Here is a 23,578-nt window from a genome sequence, read left to right as displayed (position 1 = left end):
TACTCCATGAATCTGCCTAACTCCATTTAAAGGTGTCCCAAGTTGCAGGCCTTCACATCTTATAGTAGCATATTCCATAGCTTAACCATGCACTGTGTGAAGTATCTCTCTGTTGTCTGTCCTGAACACCCCACTCGTAAATGTTTATTGAATGATCCTGGGTTCTAAGATTATGAGGGAGAAAAATTCTATTCACGCCATGCGTACAAATTCATTACGGTTATGGGCGGTTTTCGAGTTTTCTTTCCAGGTCAGCCACTTCAAACGCCCATCAGTTTCCACGAGAAGTTGAATATTCTGTCCCAATGTGCATCACATTACACTTAATTATATTGGAACCACGTTTACCATTTTAAAACTTATTCATCCTGTTTGGAGATATCATTTAGGAGCCTCCCTCGTGATCCCTTTTCGTTTTGGCACCCTGAATAATTTGGAAGTCATCACCAAACTTGGCACACTTGTTTCCAGATCATTTATGAACAAGTCAAAAATAACCTTGATACAGTTCTTTGGGAGACCGCACTTTCTATCTTTCTCAATTTTTGTGACTGTCTACTTCTGTTCTTTAATTACTTTACCAATCCATAAGAGGACCTGTCTTTTTATCCCAGGGCCAACAAGTTTATTCAGATGTTTTCAATGAGGAACTTTATTGAATGTTCAAGTACATAATGTGTATTGGATGACCCCTGTCCACATGCTTATTGAAACTCTCAAAGAACAAGTCCAAAACATCAGTAAGACAGGACTTACCTTTGCAGAAGCCATGTAGATTTTTCTTTCAGAAATACTCGTTCTTTGGTATGCTTGATAATTTTATCTTTAATAATGCTTTCTATCAATTTACCTGGAACAGACATTAAGCTAACAGGCCTGTAATTTTCTGGATCCCCCCCTTTAAAAAATGGATGTTATGTTGGCCATTTTCCAGTACTCAGATATGAATGCTGATCCTGGAGACAAGCTAGGTGTTTTTTGTTAGAAGATCAGCACTTTCACATTTTTAGAACTCTTGATGGAATACCATCTGGAACTGGTGATTTGTTAAAAAGTTTAATTTGTCAATAAGCCTGGAACTTCATCTCTTCTCACCACTGTTCACCTTTACTGTGAGATGTGCAGGGCAGGTATCCATGCCTGAATTTACAATTTCTGGAAGTTTGAAGAACTAAGGTAGGAAGGTAAGGAATTCACTCACCTGTTATGCAATCTGTGTTCTCTCCTTTAGTATGCCTTTCGCTTGTCATTCAATGGTCCAGCTTGCCTCCCTACCCATGGATTATAATGTAAATATTCCTGAAATTGATACTCTTAAAGTTTTTAGTGTCCGGCTCCTAATTTTCTTCATTCCTGTCACTTGCATTTCATAGGCCCAATTTTGCTTTCATTTGGGCAAGACTTCAGTTTTCTGAAGGACCCCTTCTTATACCTTCAATAGCTTATTTGCCTCTGCTCATTAACCATGCGGGCATTCTCTTGGACTTGGTAACTTTCCTGAGCTGTGCCTATCTTAGCAGAGCCTCTACAGGTAGCCATTTTATTTTCGCACCATGCCCCAGATGTTGCATTATTCTGGTGTGTTGGACGGTCAAAAACTACTCATGCCACTTTTTTTTTTTAGATGGCAACCATTGGTTCCTCACAAAGTCAAGGGATACTGCAGTCTCTGGGGCATGGTGAGTAAATATAAGGATGGTGGCCATGAACAGCCATAAAAGGAAAAGAGAGCTTTGCTGCCGCTGTCACTAGAGAGATCCCCCTCCCCCATAAGCAGTGATTTGATCTTCTGTGCCTTTTCGTAATACAGTAATGGATTTGGACCCACGGAGCTCTGTTTAGCTCAGTTTTTCATTTATCCCAAAATGATTACACACCTCCTGTAAAATAGCAGCTGAAACCAGTGGGGCAGTTAGGTAATCTGTCTGTAAACCCTGATGTTGAAAAAAAATCCCCCCAAATATCTAGAACTCGCTTTGGTCATATATTTCTGAGCCCAATATCCGCCCCCTTGGGGAGAAAAGCCCAGAAAGTTATAGTTTGAACTATTTTTTCTTCTTTTATAAAGCATCTAAAGTGGCAAGCATGCCATGGAGAATAGAGAACGATGAAGGTTCTTGAGTAGCCAGGATAATCCAGAAAGCACAAAACACAAATTATGTGATCTTCTAAAATACAGATTTGCTCTGGAAATTATTGGTTGCCTCTTGTCCAGCCAGAAATGAATAAAACTTGGGGAGGGAGGACATGGCTGCTGCAGCAAATCTCAGCTCTGCTTACTTTCATAGGAACTTTCCATTTCACATGCACAGCTTGTTCCAAAGCTCTAGCACTTGGTGCAGGCTCTAGATACCCTCCACTTATGGAGACAACTTGCACAGTATCGTTTGCAGAATAGCTGAAAGCTTAAGTCTAGCAGAAGATCTATACAAAGCTCTGGCTCCTGACCCCCTTATCCCATGATCCTGATGCATGACATGTGACTCACTGGACTGAAAAGAACACATTGAAAATATAGATATAGCTACATTAGCAGTCTCCCCAGCTCAGTTTACCTCTCTTTTTTGGATCTCTTTTTGGACTGCAAAAAAAAAAATGTTGTCAAGCATCTGTCACAGAACTGGTGGGATGCAGCCAGCTTGCTGAGGCATAGAATCATAGAGTTGGAAGAGGAAACACCATCAAAACATTCTTGACATATGCCTGTCAAGCCTCTGCTTAAAGACCTCCAAAGAAGGAGACTCCACCATACTCCTTGGTAGCAAATTCCACTGCTGAACAGCTCTTACTGTCAGGAAGTTCTTCCTAATGTTTAGGTGGAATCTTCTTTCTTGTCGTTTGAATCCATTGCTCCGTGTCCGCTTCTCTGGAGCAGCAGAAAGCAACCTTTCTCCCTCCTCTATATGACATCCTTTTATATATTTGAACATGGCTATCATATCACCCCTTAACCTTCTCTTCTCCAGGCTAAACATACCCAGCTCCCTAAGCCGTTCCTCATAAGGCATCGTTTCCAGGCCTTTGACCATTTTGGTTGCCCTCCGCTGGACACGTTCCAGCTTGTCAGTATCCTTCTTGAACTGTGGTGCCCAGAACTGGACACAGTACTCCAGGTGAGGTCTGACCAGAGCAGAATACAGTGGTACTATTACTTCCCTTGATCTAGATGCTATTCTCCTATGGATGCAGCCCAGAATTGTGCACTATCTACCCTATCCCATATTGCAAGCGGCAGCCATAAAACTTACTTTCTCCGGGCTTTGTTTTGTACATCTTAACTTTACTGTAAAATTCATCTGCTATTATACTGTCCAGCTACCTTTGGTTGGAGGGGTTCTCTCTAATTATTTTCTGGCGGAATGTTGCATTTATAATTTCATGTACGATTATTTAAAAGATCACAAGTGCCGTTCGTTCTGTAAACCCAAAGTGTCTGTTGCAAGGCCTGCTCAAACAGGAACACATCAACTCGATAATATCTATAGATCTGTGCAGGTAAGCATAAGCCAAAGTACGTTCAGCTCCCATGAGTGACAGCTTCTGCTAAATGTTGTAATAAATTAGGTACCTGCATCCATTGTACAAGTCCCATTGAAATGAATGGGATTTCCCCATGAGTGATGGGCCTGTCCCGTTCATCCATTGCAGCGGGGCTTGCACACAAAGCTCCTTTAATGAAATTATACCTTATGTGAAAGGGTCAAGTGTCCAAAGATGCCACAGGTAAGCTGTCTTATACAGTACCGAGTCCGATCACTGATTCATCCAGCTCAGTTTGGACTACACTGATGGAAAGCAGATAGCCGGGGTTTCTGATGAAGTTTCCCCAGCCTTAGCTGGAGATGCCAAGGAGCAGACATTGGATCTTTTCCTTGCAAGGCGTGTGTTGCTTTACAGCTGCTGCGGACCTAAACCAAAACTAGCAATATCCCCCGACCCCCAAGATACAGAGACCAGAATACTAGATCCTGATTTTATAATAATATATATAATCTTCTCTTTAACAGGAGCATATTAACATCCGCAGACATTGTCAGAATAATTATCATTAGAATAACAATAACAATAATAATAATAATTAATAATAAAAAAGGGTAGGAGGGGACAGGTGAGGAGAGTCTATAGTACACAGTCTTGTGAGGTCAGCGTAGCCTTTCGGAGCCTGCGCTGCCGTGGCCTTCAAGTGCCCCCTTCTGTATTTACACGCTTGCCTGGCATCCGCACCCCCAGCTAAGCTGGAGGGAAAACAGTGCATCGAACACAAAATAAAACCCATCAAATAGCCCCCTTACCCTCCCACCCCCATAAAACCTGCCTCTTTTTTTTGTCTCGTTTGCTTCTTTTTCCATAAAACTTCCCATCAGAAATACACTATTTACACATGAAATAAATAGAGCGGTAACCTGATTTGTGTTTGGCCTGCGGCAAACAGTCAGAGGTACTAGGGAAAGTATGGCTTGGATTCAAATCTGTACAGAGCCGTGTGGGGAGCCGGGATCAGCCTGCAACCCCGGGGCATGGCAAAGCCGGGAACCTTGCATATTTCAGGGCCTTGCATCCAACGGGCAGGAAACGGTGAGAGGAGATGGGCCCCCTTGCCACTGTCCCTTGGCCCTCCTATCCACCCCACCCCGCCAGCCGTTTTCCGGCCCTGGAGCAGTGGTTGCATCCCGCAGTCTCAGCATAAGATGGGCACGCCGTCTGCAGTCACGAGCCGGCCTGTGGTGGGGTCGTAGCTCCCTGCCAGGTAGTAGAGGTCTTGACGGTCCTGGTATTTCTTGCTGCGCGTCAGCTGCTCGTAGTGTTCGCGTTCTACCACCTGGCATTTGTGCGAGATGGTTTGGACGTCGTTCTCGTCCTCGTGGCACGACTGGTACAGCGCGTTCTGCAAGAAGGCCACATGTCAACATATTGCACCTCAGCATTGTGTTTTTTGCAAACAAAAGGGCCAAGGTGGACCCCAGGACCAAGTCCTCTGCGAAAAATTGTTGTTTGCCAGTCTGCCAGCACCCAGCATTGTGGGAATTTGCAGCTCAAAGCAACAAGAGATATGGAAAGCTGGGGTGCACACATTCCGGAAATCTCCCTCCCAGTGTGGTAGCATTAGCCAATTAGATTACAGTGGTAGGTACCTTGGTTCTCGAACATAATCCGTTCCGGGGATCCATTCAACTCCTGACCAAGGCGCGGCTTCCAACTGGCTGCAGGAGCTTCCTGCACTCAAGCGGAAGCTGCGTTGGATGTTCGGCTTCCGAAAAACGTTCGCAAACCAGAACACTTACTTCTGGGTTTGCGGCGTTCGGGAGCCAATTTGTTTGATACCTAAGCTGTTCGAGAACCAAGGTACCACTGTATGGGGCAAGTTCAACCAGCCTCCCCAGAGCTTGCTGGCCATGGCGCTTGTTGGCCCTCCACTCCTGGCTGCACATGGGACAGCAGGTGATTTCCCAGTGGACGCCAAACTACCAGCAGCTCATCCTTACTTTAGTTCAGAGCATGTGTTGTGTTGCTTTGTATAACTGTAGAGTTGGCATGGGCCACGAGTGTCATATAGCCAAAAACCCCTGCAACGCAGCAATCTTTTGCCCAACACGGGGCTCGATCCCACGGCCCTGAGATCAAGAGTTTTTATGCTCTTACCAACTGAGCTATCCCAGGTACTACTAGTTCAGCCACACCCTGTGCCCCTGTGCCTGCCTCCACCCTCCTTCCCCCCCACCTAAGTTCGCTTCCGGCACTTTCTGGCCTCTCACCTTGCCATCGCTATGCCGCTTGCCCAGCTTGGTCTCCTCAGGATGGTAGAACCACTTTACTTTGACAACCATGTTGCTGCCCCAGGATTCCCACATGCTCTCGATGCGGCCGATGTACGGCAGATGGGGTCGCCCGGCTGACAGGAAGACAGCACAGTCACCGATGCGCAGAGTCTCCTTGCCCCGTACAATTGCCTTGTAGAACAATTTCCGTGCTTTCCCCTTCATGCCACGACGCTGCAGGGAAGGGCAGAGCATGCTAAGGCACAGTAAACGGGCCTGCGTGTCGCATAGGGTCCCCACCACCACCACCCCGCCTTCCTACAGGCCCTGGTGGGGCTCTGCCACCTAAGGGATTCTGACTGTTGCCACGGAAACAGAGCCCTGCGTTTCAGCAGCAGAAGATGCCCTCCGCAGCCTGTAGCAACGGAGCACAAGTGGGGGGCCCACTCTGGATCAAAAGCAAGCTTGGCTTCAGCGAGAATCCCTGGGAGAGGATAATCAACAAAAAACCCAAATGGGGTTGCCAGGCGCCCTTTTATGTCCTGCGAGGTACATGGAACACAGCCTAGGGACAAGACACACAGCACATGGCTGGTGCCTCACACGGAGCAAGATAACTGAGTGCGCGAAAGAGAAGCAGCTCATTCCCACTGTACCCGCCAGAGCCTAAATGCAGACCCAGCCCACACCTCAGGAGAAAACTGGCTCCCGCCAGCCACTTGCAGGAGTCCGCTAGCCGTTACGAAACCTTGGTCGTGTTTCCACAACTGCAGAAACGCTTACAAAAAAATTGGCCGCCGTTGCAGATTTCCTGTGTGAAGTATCTGGGACAACTGAATGCCAGTTAGTAAAGACAGTGATCCCTTGCCAGCCTGGAGGATTCGGTGACCGCCGATGCATGGCAGCGAACTCCAGTCTAATCTTTGCGGGGCTCAGGAAAGCTCCAAAGGCTGTTTTGCAGCCCAGTTCTGAGCATATTTGTGTGGTTAAGTGATCATTTGGATGTACTTCTGAGCAAAGTGTGCCCTAATTTGTTAACCTGAGGCTGAAGTGTAAAAACAGGAATTCATGGTTCTTTTATCATAGAAAGAAGAGAAAGGGAACTTTGGTCTTTCCGCTAGGTCAGTTACAGGAAGGCAGTATGAAGAGCGGAGAAGGAAGCCTCCCAAGTTTAGCCTATCCTCCTGTTGAAATTCACAGAAAGACTTATGAACCGCTTCCTCCTACCATTTCCTTTCAGCTCTGTCACAATAGCTCTTGCCAAAACAAAGCCCCATTGATAGAGTTTTAACAACCAGACAAAGCAGATTCAAAAACATTTCCCTTAATTTGCATACTATAGTACAATCGCACCATATGGCATAGAATATATATATATATATTTGGAGCAATGTTCTAAAAAGCTCTGATCCATTTCCCATACCTGAGTGGGATTCCCAGACCACTTCCAGAGCTGGCGTGCTGGCAGGAAAGCAGAGATCTTTGGCCGGTTTTCCACCGAGGGCAGCCTCTGCCGGCGGGAGAACTCTTTGGCTTTGGAGAAGCTCAGGGCCTCCTTGCGCCTGAGCTTGCCCTTGGCCCCAGCGCCAAAGCACCTCTGCAGGGTGCTGCCCTTGGAGCGCAGGGCTTCGGACTGAGCCAGCAGGGCTGGGACAGGGTGCGTCAGGCAGGTCTGCACAAGCAAGGTTGAGTCCTCGTCGTCGGAACTATAGGACGAGTCATTGTCTGATGAGCAGAGGCTGGACGTGGAGCCCGAGCCCGAGCTGGAGGAGGTGGACGATCCAGAGGACGACGACGAGACGGAAAGACGTGTCAGGAAGCGGGAGGGTACACTTCCTCTCAGGTCGTCCACCTCATCTTCATCCATGTCTGAGTAGGAACTGTGACAGTCGCTGTCGCAGTGTAGACCATACTCCGTTTGACCCGTGTACTTGCGCAGCGCCAGCCCCATGGGCAACGATGCGCTCTTCTTCTCCTTGATCCCCAAGGCCGGGTGAGCGTAGCCGTGGCCAGGCAGCGAGCCAAAGTCCTTGTCATTCATCAGCAAGGCTTTGCAGTTTTTGTTCTTGGGCGACGTCACACCCTCGTGGTCCAGCTTGACCAAGTACTCGCCGCCTATTTTCCGGCGCCCTCCCTTGCCCATCTCGACGTCCAACCGATCGGCCTTCTTGGCACGCAAAAGCTTCTGGGTGCACGGCAGAACCAGGCCGGCGTTTCCAAACGCCGAGTAGGAGTTGGCAATGCGGCTGAACGAGTCTGAGCCAAAGCCGTTGCCAAAAATGGGGGCAGCCACGCTGTGCACGGGGAAGAGCACCTCCTTGGCCCGCAGCTTCTTGCTGCTGCCATTGAGCTGGAAGAGGTTCTGCCGCATCACAGTGCTCTTGCTGGAGGTCTTGCGCTTGTTCTGAGCCACAGCTGACCAGCTCAACAGAGGGCTGGCACGGCGGCCCAGGAAGTGATCTCCAGGCAGGGCTTTTGAACTTGGGTGTAGCAGGTCAGATTTACCTGGTAGGAAAGGACAGGGTCAGAGAACAGGGTCAGAGAAATACTGGAATACCAACTGAGAAATACCAACTGTGCTAAGAAACTGCATTTAATCTCCCTATGTCATTCCCCCCATGCAACTGCTTTCATTTATTCTTGCCGGGGCATGGTCAGATGGGCTGAGCCAATAAGGACTACAGTAGACCCTCGGGTTACATTACTCTCAAGTAATGTAAACTCCGGGTTGCGAAAGCGGCAAACCCGGAAGTATTTTTATGGGTTCTGCTGCATGCACGGAAGCGCTCTATCGTGCCACATGCGTGCGCAGAAGCAGCTCCTCTGGGTACAGATTTTTTGGGGTGTGCACGGACCCCCAGAATGAGTTGAATTCGTATCCAGAAGGTCCACTGTATCCTCTTATGTATGCTTTTTTTTTATAAAGCCATCCAGAAAGGGGTGGGGAATGGAATGGGTGTTTTAAAAAAGTAGCTATTAAATAGGTAGCGATAACAGTTAGATGCGTGCCACGAATCTTGCAAGTGTCTGATTCAGACACTGTCAAAGTATTTCTGCAGAATGGCAAAAGGCAGGAAGCAGCAGCTCTCACTGTTCATTCACTTCTCCCTCCCCAGGAATCCATGACACAGCCCACCAGCACCCCTTGACTTGGAAACAATTCTCATTTGGCAGAAGAAATGCTGAGAGACAGGGTGAGGCCAAAAGAAGGGCCCTGCTTGTTAGAATCTCCCATGGGTCCAGTATAGGTTGCACTGACCTCACTTCTTTTTGCCCTTAGCAGCATCAATATATAGGCACATAATTGTGTTGTCCCTTGGAGTATATGATCCCTGATTGGCTGGGATCTCCTGAGGAGGAATGAAATGTAGGGGGGACCGAGGGGAGAAGGCCACCGAGGAAGCAGCAATAGTCTTTGAATAGTAATGAGCAACCATGAAAAAGGTTGGATTTGGGGCAGTTGCAGTCTAAAAAAAGAGTAAAACGTTTGGTACAGAGTTCACAGGGTTTCGTTTATAACTCTATTATATCTTGGTCTAACTCCCTTTCCCTGCTTTACTGTTACTCATCAAACCTGACCAGGAACTCCTGGTGTTCCACCCCAACTGATGTCCATCAACACTTTGTCAGGGTTCATGAACCCTGGCCCACCTTTTATGGTGCTGCTTCATTTTGTTGTCTACACACTGCTCTTTCCATAACTCAGAGGGACTTCTTCTTTTGCAGGTAGGGCTCCAAGTACTTCTGGATTACATAATGGACCTGGAGCAAGAAGCCAGCTATATTTTGTAATTTTATAAGCTATGTGACTTTGCTGCTCAGTATATCTTTTTTTACATGATCTGTGGTGTTTTATGCATTGTGACTTTGCTGTTATTTTTATTGATTACAGTCTAGTAATGATTTATTGTTGTTTTGGGGTGTGATTTTCTGTTTGATTATTATTTGCTGATACGTTAAGGGTTCATTTTATTGTGCAATATTGTATTTGAAACTGGATTATTGACTATTGCATTAAGCTGCTTATTTTTAGTCATATTTTTTGTTATGATTTGCATTGGATCAGATTGTTTATAGGACTTGTGATCTTTGTTGCATCTTTTATCATTTCTATGGCTTGTGAACTGCCTTGCGTGTAACAATGTAGAAAGGCGGTCTACATATTAAAAAGGAAGTTTGTTCAGCTGCAAAGTTTTACTGGGTAGCCTTGGGGCAAGTCACCCTCTCCGCCTAATCCCTCTCACAGGGTTTTGTGTGAGGATAAAAGGCAAGACAGAAACAGGATCTTTGAGCGCCTTTCTAATGAAAGGCAAGCAATGGAGAAATGACTTACCAGCTTTTTCCTTGCTCATTGCCTTCTTGCCGGTGCTTTTGGCTGACTCTGAGCTCTCACGCCCCTCAGTGCACAGGCTTGGTGCAGATTCACTGGAATGGGGAACATCACTGGAAGACCTCTTGTTGCGACGGCAGAAGGTGGAGACCAAGAGTGCAGGAGAAGGCTCTGTGCCTGTAGCAGAGAGGGGAGAGTTAGAAATCTCAAGGACAGATCCAGGTGAAAACTCACTAAGGGGTGCCTCCTGAATTCATAGGTTGGTGGCCCATCTGAATTTGCCTCTCATACTTTCTCCTGTGGCAATATTCATCTCCCGCTCTTCACAGTCATGTGCAGGCTGGCAAGATCCCCCTTGCACTGTAGACCAGAAAGCGCAGGGTGTTCTTGTACACCCAAAGGGAATGGCCACTGTGCCCAGAGCTGCAGGGAGTTTTATAACCAACCCAGCACAAGGTGCAGTGAAGCTGCACCCAAGGTGCAGATTGCAGCAAGGAAATTGCTCCTTAGCAAAAGCCCCAACATGGATGAGGCTCTGCATTACAACCTCTGCAGGTTTGGATCTGCTGAGGCAAAACAAAACACGGAAGCCCGTCAGGTACAACTGACCCTGCATTTGTCCCATCCAAGGATGCTTACACTGGATTTTGAAATCGGGTGGCAACATGCGGATATTAGACACTGCAATGTGGCCTGTGTCCCCATCGTCGAATTCTACCAGCACCGATTCTGCATCATCCTCTTCATCGCTTGAGGAACCTGTGGGACAGAATCTGTGTTAACTTTGGGGGCAGACAAACGCACACGCACATGTTTGGCATGTGACCTGGTTGCTCGCTGCATGCTTAACTCTTCCCCGCCTTGGGGTCTCTATTGGCCAGCCCCTCTCACCTCGAACGACATTTCCTGGGTAGAGGCAGCGGGACTTCTGGCTCCAGTAAGCACAGACTCGGGTGCCAGGTGGGAGGTTGTGACTTGACTGCGGCCGCACATCCAGAACCTGGGAAGAAACAAAAGGTCCTGGTTGGCAGGTGTTCTCAGCAAGGCACAGTTGCTGCCACTACTGCCTAGCCAAGGGCAAGGCTTCATGTTGTATATCATAGAGTGACTGTCAAGGATAAGATGGAACACGCTTGGCAGAACGGGGTGTGTGGTGAGGCTCTAGTATTCAAGCCACCAGCATTCCATGCCTTGCATGGCTATCTGCTCATCTGCCATGGTCTCCAGTCACGTTCTCTTTCCTCGCATTCTGCCTAGACACTGAGTGCTGCCCTTTCCCTCCAACTTTTACAAAGCTCCTTACTTTCCAAACACTCCAAGATTTGGTGTGGAAAAACTGAAAGTTGCCAATGGCAGACGAACCGCAGAATCAGTAACTGGGCATTATTGATTTGATTAGCACAGTTTATTAACACTGAGCTGATGTTTCCTTAGTGTCGGAACTGCTTGGATTCTAAAAGTCTGCACCAAGTGTGATGAATATGTCTTAGTACAACACAAGCATCAGCTAAGGCTGTCTCCTCACTGGGGGATGGGAGCACAGCACTATCAAAATGAACATCAGCTTTTCATACATCCTGTTAGGCACTGTGATGCACAGCTGGGAAGAAAGGGAGGCATCCTGTCCCCCAGGTCCTTGAAAGCAAGAAGTCAGGTGTGGCTACAAACTCTATGCAAGCCTCACAATACCGCCTGGTGGAAGAGCTGCACTGAAGCTAGGCAGACCATGACAAATCCTGTGCACTGTGCAAGTGCATCTAATCCCTCCCAGTTAGCATTGTGTTGTGTTGTCTTTATATATCACTTTTGGGCCCCCAAAGCACTGAAAAGAATCATGTAGGCATGCCCTTGCCTGAATGCATCTTGCCCTTCGGCCTACAACCACACTATCTCAGGCCCCGGTACCCAGAAGGCATGCACCTCCTGAGTGTACCTTGCTTGCCTCAGCAAAAATGCTTCTCTCCAGCGTGCTGTGCCAGCTTGCGCTTTGCACATTTCCACAGGGGAGCAGCACTCTTTGCTCCCTGCCTCACAGGTAAATCCCAGATTCATGAATGCACCACTTGCTGTTGCTCCCAGTTGCATTCACAGCCCAGCTTCTCCGCCCCAATTGCCTAAGCAGGCCTGATTAATCCCAGGCCATGATCTGCAGGGACTCACCGCCTCCTGCAGCAGCTGCTCCTGGGAATAGATCCTCTGCCTGTTCCCTCGCTCTCCCTCAATGACGATGCTGTAGCTACGGGAGGGACAAATCAATGGCAGATATTTATACAGCTGAAGATCTGAAAGGCTGGAAAAGAACTCTGCTTGGCTCATTTTGACAAGATGTGAAATGGGACATTCAATCCTCGGTTTGCAGGGGAGGGAACAGAGCGCTTGCCTTTTGGCCCAGCTCAGTGCAGTTGGGAGCGCATGGTGCTCACTGCTCAGTCCACAGGTCCATAGGAGTAGGAGGCGAAGAGCACTCGGTGCTCAATTTGGGGACAGAAAGGGTGCTAAAGCTTGGTTCAGGAACGGAGGAAAAACATGCTACAGGGATAAACAGCGCAACCCAATAGTATAATTACTCAGAAGTAAGTCTCACCTCTGTGAGGCTTACTTACAGGTAAGGAAACACAGGAGTGGAAGGCCAATGCTTTTATGGAGCAGCACATTTCAAAGTTAGCCATTTTAATGCAGGGCAAGTGGCTATTACTCTTATTCTGCAGACAGGTAAAAGCTTGCCCGAGACCAAACCAGAAACTTATGGTAGAAGGGGCCTCTGAACTTTCACATCCATCTGTTCTCTGCACCACAGAGGCTACAGTGTGCTTTTTGTTCAGAGCAGCGGGATGGGTAGGCGGAGGGAAAGCATTGGCTTTGAATTGCCAAGTATCAGGATGGAGATCACCTGCCACTCTGTTTGCGGGTGAGGAAGACAGGGCCACGATACTGAATTGAGATCATGTGAACATTGCAGCATGTTGCCTTGGGGGAGGGTGGTGGTGTTACTTTAAAGCAGAGACGGGGAAACTTGTAGCCCAGCAACATCTGTAGTCTACACCTATCATCTCTGAACACATGCTGGTTGGGTCTCATGGAGTAGCGGTCTCACAACATCTATAAGGCCATGGTTTTCCCATCTCTCCCTTTCAAGCAGGGTTTCCCCAAACTTGGGTCTCCAGCTGTTTTGGGACTACAACTCCCATCATCCCTAGCTAACAAGACCGGGTGTTCAGGGATGATGGGAATTGTAGTCCCAAAACAGCTGGAGACCCAAGTTTGGGAAACCCTGCATTAAAGGAAAGGGTACAAAGGGACTGCAACTGTCTGCAGGCACAAAGGAGGAAGGATGCCCCAGAGAGCAGAGGAAAGGAACTGCCTGCCCCCTTAAATATTTGTGTGCTGCCATTTGATCTTTGCAAGAAATGACGACCCCACTCTCCTTGCATCTCTTGCCCATGTTTGTGCCTGGAAAAATGGGGGTTCTTACATGTCTGGTGGCTGCAAACTCTTCACACTCCCGGCGTAGAGCAGGCTGTCCTCTTTGGGAATGAGCACGCGCAGTCCATCCTGGAGATCCTCCTTATGAATGGTGCATGACTGGGCTGCAGCCAAACAAGGCAGAGCAAGGCATGAATCCACAGCTCACACTGCTCCCCAGTTGCTTTAAACCAGCATGATTCTCAACTCTCCCTCCCTCTCTAGTTTGGAATCTGCCTCCAGGATATGACAAAAGCTTTTATTAAAAAGGAATATCCAGCTGGCCAGCAAGCACCTTCATTTAGGACCTGCAGCTCTTAAGATTGCATCCCTTGCAGCGAGTACACAACAGGGGGTGGGCTTGCAGACTGCTTAACAAACTTCATTACCGCAGCTCTTGGGGGATGTTTTCCCCAGCCTCGTTCACATGTGGAGACTGGAGCAGAGCCAAGAATTGCACCCAGTGGTGTGGACTCTAATACCTGGCATCATCCCAGAGCTGCTCAACAGAATCCTATCTGCACCTCCCAGCGACCCACTGCAGCAGTCTTGCTCTGCACCCCTGTCTGCCCCATCTCAGATTTCCCTTCAGCAGCAGCTTATGTGCCACCACCACCACCCTCCATCTCGAATACTTTTTCCTTCTTTCATCTGCCTTTGCTCTTGACCAACAATCTGTGTGGTTCACACACATGCAGAGAGAGAGAGACTCTACTGGCCCCTGCTCCCACCCCCAGCAACTGAATGCTAAACTGCGAGGGAGCGCCAAAACTCACCAGGGGCCATGTCTTGCTCCGTCCCAGTGGGGGGCATCTCCTCCTCTTCAGAGAAGCTGCTGTTATCGTCAAACTCAAAGTGATCTTCAATGGCGAAGCTCTCCATCAGCCGGCTGACCGCCCGGCCTTTACACTGCAAAAGCCAAGGAGAAAATGTATCCCACGTGACAAACTGTCTTTGTCCAAGGCGCGAAGGGATGGAACAAGGGTCTCCTAAATCCCAAATCAACAGTGAAACCTCCACACCACCCTGACCTTTGCTAGATGGGGCCATTTTCTGCTGGAAGAGTTCTCAGGGCAGTCAAGGGAGTTCTCACCCAGCAAATACCCTGACAGCAGCAAGGCAGATCTGAGCCATCAGCTCCTCCTTGGAAGAAAATGGCGGCAGCCATAGGACCCTTAGGAGGGGGGCAAGTGGTGCTGAGCTACCCATGCCCTACATTGCAGGAGGTGGCAGCCGTTTCCTACCTGCTTGCTGACCACCTTGTTCTTGACCTTGGCCAGCTTCTTGCCTTTGCTGAGGATGGCCTTGGCATTGCGGGGAGAGAGCGCCAGTGCCCCATTCTTTCTCTGCCAAGAGGGAGGGAGGGGAAAATGGGGTTAGGGAAAAGGCCAGCCAGCAGAGAGATCCCCGGGCAAAGGAGCAGTGCTCTGCAGAATACCTACCCCGACACGAATGCCTTTCTCTTTTTTATTTAAAAATAAAAACTTTATTTATAAATTTTTAACAAAAAAAATATCGACATTTCTAGTTTAACAATCTCTTCATCTAAAACTTTCCCTCCCTGCATGCTTCCCCCAAAATTTCAATTTAGGCTGCATATTAACGTTATTTTATACCTTTGCCTTATCACAAAAGAACAACAGAAAGTTCACCCCCACTGCTGTCCTTACTCATATCCTATTTACATGAGTTTTTACGTATTCTGCAGTCATTTCCCAATCTTCTTTAAAACTGGTCTCTTTCTGATCTCCAATTCTACGCGTCAATCCTGCAAATTCTAAGATCCACCCCCTTCCTCAATGCCTTATACCAGGCATAGGCAACCTTGGCTCTCCAGATGTTTTGGAACTACAACTCCCATGATCCCTAGCTAACAGGGACAGTGGTCAAGGATCATGGGAGTTGTAGTTCCAAAACATCTGGAGAGCCAAGGTTGCCTATGCCTGCCTTATACCTAGAAGGGGCCAGTCTGCATGGCAGGAACACCGCCCTGTTGCACCCAGCTTGCTCCAGCCCATTGGGTCCCACCTTCCTTCCAGGGACAGCGCCCCTGGCACCCCTCACTCCCTTGAGGAACACCTCCAGTGTGGCTCTTTGCGCGCCTGCTCACCCTGAGGGCCGACTGCAGCACCTTGCTCTTCCGCGTGGCTTTCTTGAGGCGTTCACTGTTGAGCTTTCCTGTGTCATCCCGGCTTGCAAACAGTCGGCTGCCAGAGAAGAGCCCCTCGTTCGCAGCCGATGTCCCAGGCCCGCACTGCAGCTCCTTGGCCTTGCTCTTCAACTTCTTCTTGCTGGAAGCCTCGCAAGAAGCTGCCCGACAGACGGGCACTTTTTCCAGCCTCCCTACACCGGGCTTCACTGGGCGCCGCTTGATTTTGACTTGGCCCTCGGGACTGGGGATCCGGCAGGGTCCTGTGTGGGTACAAAAGAGTATAAGAGTTTTTGTGTTTTTGATACCTTGCCTTGGCCAGGTCTTCCTTTCTCCTTGCACAGCCCGGCTCATACAACAGGAATAAGTATAATGCAAGTCCAGATTTTGGGCAGCCCCATATCCATTAGCAGCTTGTGGGCCAGTCTGATAGCCTCCCCCCTTTCTGTGGGGGCTTTGCTTTTGGCATGCAGTGTGGTACCAGAAGCTGGATCTCAGATCCTCCCTTGGAGCTTACAGGACGGGCGCCTACAGATTCCCTGTAATTTATGAGTTCCCTGTAATGGATCCTTCATTGCCATCTTGCATCCATCCTTGTGCATGAGTAAAATTAGAGCCATGTACATACTATACCTTTAAAGCACGTTCTCTGCACTCACAGAATTTTGGGCACTGTAGTTTAAGGGTTGCTGGGAACAGTAACTCTGGGAGGGATAAACTACAGTGCCCAGAATTCTTTGAGAGGGAAAATGTGCTTCGAATGTGCTTTAAGGGCATAGTGCATACACAGCCACAATTTGGCAGGATAAGACTGACTGGGAAGACAGGAGGACCTGATGCAATCTTAAGTTATTTTCTCACCAGGCTTCAAGGCCTTCTCTGCCAGCTGGGATGAATCCTGAATCTTACCAATAACATTTTGCCACTTTTTATTTCACATTACCTAGCAGCCCCTGCCTCTCCTTTTTCTTCTTTGCCTTCTGATTCGCTTCCATCTTCACCACCGAGGAAGGAGAGGGGCCAATCACAGCAGGGTTTACTGTCACGTGAAGGGTGGAGCTGGTGTCGCTGGTCAAGTCGTCACCACCACCGTCGTCCTCGCTTTCGTAGTCTTTGTGGCGATTGTCATCTGCGGGCAGAGGTGAATCATGAGAAATGGGAGGGAGGGAGCAGGCCATCTCAAGATGGGGAAGGGACTCAGAGGACATTATGGACAATAACGGGGAGGGGATGCAAGGCATTCTACATGATGCCTCACTACACTGATGTTCACGCTTCTGTCATCAAGGCACACCCAAGAGAATCGCCGCGTTGTTTTTGAGGCCTATACCCTAACAGGAACATAGAAGCGAGAGTTCAAAGCCAGCGGCTCGCAAAACATTTTATACATCTTGTTTGGGGCATTTTATTGCACTGCCTCTTTTTTAATGAATTTTTGGCAGCAGTCCACCATTTGGGAACCATTGGATTTGAGGACTTAATGCAGGAGGAGCTCCTGATAAACTGCCCTGGGGTGCTCATCATGGGTACAACAGTGGGGCAGAAGTTCTTCCAAATGTAATGAAAAAACAAACAAAAACAAACACACAACTTGGAGGGTGTTTCGGGCCTCGCAACTGCCTCCTCCCCTCTGTCAACCCCGCAGCAAATCTGGCCTGCGTATCCTCCTCCCCCTCTCCCAACCTGAGTTCTTACATCCTGGCTCTTGCCCCTTTTGACAATGTCCCTTTGTTCTTTTGGCTTTGGGGAGTGGAAGCAGGATTCCTGTCTCAGCCTTGGCTTCCTGATAAGATGCCCCAGAAGCTCCAAGGGAAACCCATAAGGCTGCAGTCAAACTGGAGCGGACATTGGCCCCAGCAAAGGCCAGCACGTGCAGCTATTTTTAAATTCCACAGCTTCCTCTGCTTGCCAGGAGGAAATGCGCTGAGCGGCAAAAGCTCCTGGCCAGAGCAGAAGATAACAGTTTTTTCCCTGGAGGATGGACTTGCTCCGTGAATGGCTTGGGAGCGACTAATTGCGCTTTGCCTTTCCCTAGTGGGAAGGTGGGAGGGCCGGTCGGGATTCTGTGTCTTATGAGTCCAGCACACTGCCCTACAGGACACACACATACTCCCTCCTTTCCACAGGGCCGGAGGTCAGCAAGTGTCCCAGGGCCTGTTTTAGCAGTTACAGGCAGAGCAAGACAACAGCTTCAAAGTTACTAACATCCTCTTCACCTCTTACTTAAGAACATTTAGTTACTAGTTACTACTTGATCGCAAGAAAACTGCTAAGTGGCTTACAAAGACATAAAATAAAACAATACCGTTGTGGATAAAACTCAGTTAAAAAAATATCCAGAAGAAAATTAAAACCAACAGTTGCTGAAAAGAGATGAAACACACAGCTACATGTCTGAAGAGGCTTGCCTAAAGAAACAATGGTTTAAGCAGGGACACACACAAAAAGAGTACAGTGAAGGTGCTTTGCCTGTTGTCAACAGGCAGGGAGTTCCAAAGTGCAGGTGCTGCCACACTAGAAGACTGATTTATTTTGAGTGTGGAATGAGGATTTTGCAGCACCTGTAACAGTGCCACGTCTACAGATCGAAGTGGTCAAGTGCAATATGAGGCAAGGTGATCCTGCAAGTCAACTGCTCCCAAGCTGTTAAGGGCTTCGTTTACTAATAGCAACATGCTGGTAGCAAACAGGCAACTGGCTCGCATCTCTGACCAGAAGTGCCAACAGGGTCTACACCGTTGCCAACCTTTGCTTCCCAGCGAACCCCACCCTTTTCTACCGCCATCCATACCTGCATCAGTATTTCCTGTGCTTGGCTTGACCTCTGAGGTAGTGAGGTCCTGCTGTGGGTATTTGGCAGAAGGCATTGCTTTGGAGCTCTTGGGCCGGGAGAGTTTCTTTTGGATCCTGGTACCAGGGCTGGGCTCTTTCCGTCGGAATGGGCCAATGTTTGCGGGCAAGCCTTTGCTCTTGACCTTCTGCTTGAGATGGGAGACCTTGTGCACCACGGTGGAAGCCAGCTTGCTTTGGGAGCTGCTCTTCTTGCAACGCACCTTCTCCTGCAGCATGGAAACAAACACGAGTCACTACGGTCCAAAAGATGCCTTCTCCGCCATCTCCCACTCCCTCCCGCTCACATCTGTTTCTTACGATCAGGGTATTGGAAAGGACAGTGGGGTTGGGATTTTATTGGCCACCACCAGCACTTAAACTGGATTTGCTCTATCCAAACCTTCCATCGAGTGTGCCGAGGAAAAACTTCTGCACCTTACTCTGACCATTCTGATCTAAGGAAGCCCCGCTCCCATTGTCTTATCAGCATAAGCATCCCTGCATTTTAAAACCACAACCTCCATTTTCAGGCCTGACAACATCTAGTTACAGGTGGGTAGCCGTGTTGGTCTGACATAGTAGAAACAAAAAATTTAAAAAATTCCTTCCAGTAGCACCTTAGAGACCAACTAAGTTTGTCATAGGTATGAGCTTTCGTGTGCATCTGAAGAAGTGTGCATTTTTTTGTTTCATCTGCTATCCAGTTTCTTTTAAACATTGGAAGGTGGCAATCAGGAATCGCCAGGCCTCCTTGAGCCTCTTAAAAATATAAAAGTGTTATGTACATTGCCGGTTTAAAACATTTTTTTGTAGTATTTGGCCACCTGCAAAAAACAACAACACCCAACCCATAAAAATCCTGTGTCATGGTAACCCAATTTCCATAAAGGGGAATTTTGGGGAAGGGTCACAGCATAGGGATAAAGCATTGGCTTTGCAGGCAGAACATCCTAGGTTCATATCCTGGCATACCCAGGTGGTGGGGGGGGGGAGTGAACCCAGCCTGGTACCCTGGGGAGCTGCTGCCAGTCAGTGTAGACAGTACTGAGTAAGATGGACCAATGGCCTGGTTCAGTAGAAGGCAGCTTCCTATATGATCAGTAAATGAAACCCAGATTGTACAATTGTGCATATTTCTGCCTTACTTTGCATATTGGGGGGGGGGGTAAGGAGGACCGCAACATACTGGAAGACGAAGGAGATGTGACTATCTCACATATGAAGATATAGCATCCCAGAGATCGCACTAAGCCAGTCCTTGGGGCCTAAAGCCATAGCTGTCAAGTTTTCCCTTTTCTCGCGAGGAAGTCTATTCAGCATAAGGGAATTTCCCTTTAAAAAAAGGGAGAACTTGACAGCTATGCCTAAAGCAGGCATCCCCAAACTTGGGCCCTCCAGATGTTTTGGACTACAATTCCCATCATCCCTGACCACTGGTCCTGTTAGCTAGGGATCATTGGACCTTGTTTGCTGTGCATTATGGGCCTATGGCCGAAATAAAGTTTATCTATCTATCTAGGGATCATTGGAGTTGTAGGCCAAAACATCTGGAGGGCCGCAGTTTGGGGATGCCTGACCTAAAGCATCGTGGCTGATGTGGCAAATGTCTTCCCCATCTGACTGGCTTTGGAAGGCAGGGGCAGTGTGTCAATGGCTCTGATCAGGCCCAGCTTGTTCACTGACATAGTGGGCTACTTTTTACTCAACGATCAGGAAGGTGAAAGAATGAAGAGGATGGCTGTGCTAGATAAGGCTCTGTGCTGGACTCACCTGGGAGTTTTTAATGCCACCATAAACAGTCTCTGATATTTTCCTTTTCTTCTTCTTCGGCTCTCCCTCAGCCCGCAGCTCTGCACACAGCAGAGATAAGCTGGCCTTTACTGACCTGTGAATGGGAAAGAATGCTCAGTTTGGAGAAAGACAATTCAGCTCACTGACTCCTCCATTTGGGGGGTGGAGGCCATGGGGTGATGAGGTGCAGGGGTGGAGCCTTATACAAAGGAAGGAATTTTTTACCTAGGTTTTCAGGATGGAATGAGCACACACAGACATACACATGTTCTCAGCATTCTGCAATTCCATGCAGCATCAATTACCATGAAACATTGGGGGAATAATTGTGGCTACTGCTGCCTGCCTAGCCCCGCGCTCCTGTCTTCCATTTCCTTCCCCCAGTTAATTCACACTCATTCCAAGTTCTCTTCCATAACAAGGGTTAAAATGTGTTGGATCAGAAGGACACACACAACTTTTAAACAAACTTGTACAATAGAAGCCCATTTTGTGCTGAGATTTTTTTTTCGGTTTGGCACAATTTATTTTGAGCGCGAAAATCAATATTGCCTTGGTCTACAGGATCTGGGAACTTCCTTCTGGTAAAACAGTATGGACCTGCCTCATTATAACCATTATATGCCCCTGAGTCCAAGGTTGCCATATATGGGTGGAGAGTGCCAGGCAAATGTTCAAGTTCAAGTCCCCGATCTCTACCCTTTGATCCAGCTGTCTTGGTGCTGGGTGCTCACTAAAGATTCTAAGAACCTCAGAGCATTTCTTCTGCCTTTGGGGAAGAGCTGGGAACTTCCTTCTTCCTCCCCCCCCCCTGTGCAGGAGGGCACAGCAGGAACTAGGTGCCAAGACATCTGGGTTTTATTGAACTCCCCTGTTTCCTCAGGAAGCCGCTTGGATGGAGACTGAATTGTGGTAGCTGTGTAAAACCGGAGACCCAATTTCTCCTGACACATACAAGGACTAGTTAGTATTACTAGAAAAAGGTCTGAGGCTTTGACAGGCAGGGGAGCAGTATGTGTGTGTGTGTGTGTGTGTGTGTGTGTGTGTGTGTGTTTAAATACACCTCTATGTTCTGTGCACACATTTACACCTCACTTGGATTCTGCTTGCACCTCTGTTTCCATAGAGAGAAAAACCAGAATGCAACTTTTAAAACAGAAAGGGTCACATCAAACAGATAGAATCGGGTATCTAAATGTGGCCAAATCAAGTTTGCAAACCCTTTCCCCAAAGCAGGGAAGGTTTACATTCCTCCCTAAGGGGCGAGGAGACTGAATGGATTCCCTTTGTGCGATGCTCAGAAAACGGGGAAGAGATCATTACTGAGTAAAGAGCCCTGCTTTGCGCCCTTGTCAAATGTCACCCATCTTCACCAAGTGAAATCGAAGAGTGCCTCCCTTATGGATCGAAAGGTATATATATGAGGGTTTATGTAGGGAGTCTAGCAAGACAAGGTGCTTCGGGGGTGGGAGTAAAGCAGCTGGAGGGTCTTCTGCGCAAGACAAGAGTCCGAGCTGATGCCAGTGTTGAGGGCATGCTCCCACACACCTTCCTTCCTTCCCTGGTTCCTTTAGGTGGGGAAGATGGCATGCTGCATCCCTCCCACATGTCCTGTTGCTGCTTTAGGAAAAGGGAGGAGGAGATTCCTGGACTTTTCATGCCTTCCAGCAACATTCCGGAGCGGCTGCCACTTCTGCTGCAGCTCATTAATTCACCAGCTATTGGGAGGGAGTGGGGGGGGCGCTTCGGGACAATCGCTTCTTTCAGCTGAGCTTGTCAGAAGGGTTTATGTGCAAGGGGATTGCCAGGGGAGCTACAGTGGAGCTCCTGCCCGGGCAGCTTAACTCCCTCAGCACTGGAGGGGTGGCAGCGCATGTTGTGTAAGCGGTTTCGGTGCCGCTCTTGTGGTCTTGGCTCTGAGGGAACAGGTTTTATGGGCACGCCTGGGTGGACGTGGGTCTTGGGGGGAACCAAGAAGCTGGGTGAGGCGTGCCTCTCTCCGATACGCACAATGATAAGAGCCCTGTTCAGGCGCTTGTACAGACTTAAAAGGGGGTGTGGGGGGGGGGCACATGGTGACATCACTTCAAAACTCTGCACATTTTTGAGGTGACTCCCAAAAAGACCAGGAGGCTTTCTCTTAGGGATAACTACGGTAGATGTACCCCCCCCCCCAAAGCAGACAAATTTATTTTCATATGCAACAGCCGCAGCGAGAATACTATATGCGCAAAAAATGGCAAGATGCGGTGGTACCTACTAAAGAGGACCGGCAGGTGAAATTGACGGAATATGCCGAACCGGCACATTTAACAAGTAAAATCGGGGATCAGGAGGAGGCAGACTTTTAAGGAGGAGTGGGAAATGTTTGTAGATTATTTAAGGGAAAAAAAACTATTGTAAACATGTTAAAACGCAAGTAGGCTTTGAATAAGAACAGGAGTAAAATCTGAGAAAATTGTGGTGGAGATAAGGTGTATTACATGCAACAATATTTGAAAAGTTGGGGAAACCATGGAGGGGTGGAGGGGAAGTCCAATGTTAACTGGCAGTTAATTGGAAAATGTTGAATTTGGGGTGACTCCCATTCAGTTGAAAGGGCTTTGAAACCTCTCCAGTAGGGGACCCGAATAACAGGGTGCTGCCAAGGACCAGCGTAGGTTGGGATGTTGGAGGCAGGGCTTGTGTGTGTGTCCTGTTCCCCTCCAAAATTATGGGGAGGAGCCTGTGGCCTTTCGGATGTTGCTGGGACCACGGCATCAAATATCCCTGTCCACTGGCTATGCCGCCCGGGGCTTATGGCCGCAGAGTCCCTAGAAACATATGGAGAGTCACAAGGTTTCCTATCTTCAGTTTAAGCCAGTGTTTCCCAAACTTGGGTCTCCAGCTGTTTTTGGACTATAGCCCAAAACATCATCCCTGACCGCTGGTCCTGCTAGCTAAGCATGATGGGAGTTGTAGTCCAAAACCAGCTGCAGACCCAAGTTTGGGAAATACTGGCTTTAAGCCCTGATATGCCTGAATCAAGCTAAGAAGATCTGGAATTCTGGAAGGAAATCTGGAATTCTGGAAGGAAATCCCCTCAATTAAAACTCAAATTATGCAACTGGATTAAGCAAATTATGTAGACTATGCTTTTCAAAAAAAGACCTGTAAGGACTCATGGAAGAAATATGAGAAGCAGGATAGGTCTCTTGAAGAGGAGGAGGACTGGGAGCCATGGGGAAGGATTAGGAGTAACATGGAGTGAAGTTGCTT

The 23,578-nt window shown here is 48.3% G+C and overlaps 1 protein-coding gene across 9 annotated transcripts in view; it reads right to left on the bottom strand.

Moving 5' to 3' along the window:
• Window positions 1-3,968: 3,968 nt before the first annotated feature.
• Window positions 3,969-23,578, bottom strand: part of BAHCC1 (BAH domain and coiled-coil containing 1) — a 115,099-nt gene continuing 95,489 nt past the window's right edge. For 8 of the 9 annotated variants that reach the window (XM_088662987.1, XM_060271941.2, XM_088662993.1 and 5 more), the window contains 14 exons: window positions 20,300-20,414; window positions 18,489-18,756; window positions 16,641-16,826; window positions 15,659-15,960; window positions 14,793-14,894; window positions 14,325-14,457; window positions 13,559-13,673; window positions 12,247-12,322; window positions 10,978-11,086; window positions 10,726-10,845; window positions 10,090-10,263; window positions 7,180-8,261; window positions 5,754-5,990; window positions 3,969-4,885 (listed from right to left, as the gene is read on the bottom strand). In XM_088662987.1, coding sequence (XP_088519113.1) covers window positions 4,679-4,885; window positions 5,754-5,990; window positions 7,180-8,261; window positions 10,090-10,263; window positions 10,726-10,845; window positions 10,978-11,086; window positions 12,247-12,322; window positions 13,559-13,673; window positions 14,325-14,457; window positions 14,793-14,894; window positions 15,659-15,960; window positions 16,641-16,826; window positions 18,489-18,756; window positions 20,300-20,414 — 3,226 coding nt within the window. In that variant the 3' untranslated portion in view covers window positions 3,969-4,678. The remainder of the gene's footprint in view (window positions 4,886-5,753; window positions 5,991-7,179; window positions 8,262-10,089; window positions 10,264-10,725; window positions 10,846-10,977; window positions 11,087-12,246; window positions 12,323-13,558; window positions 13,674-14,324; window positions 14,458-14,792; window positions 14,895-15,658; window positions 15,961-16,640; window positions 16,827-18,488; window positions 18,757-20,299; window positions 20,415-23,578) is intronic. The other variant, XR_015948381.1, reaches the window with a different exon arrangement.

This window comes from Zootoca vivipara, chromosome 2 (genome assembly GCF_965207765.1).
Source record: "Zootoca vivipara chromosome 2, rZooViv2.hap1.1, whole genome shotgun sequence".
Taxonomy (NCBI): domain Eukaryota; kingdom Metazoa; phylum Chordata; class Lepidosauria; order Squamata; family Lacertidae; genus Zootoca; species Zootoca vivipara.
This window is presented reverse-complemented; position numbering and strand designations above follow the sequence as displayed.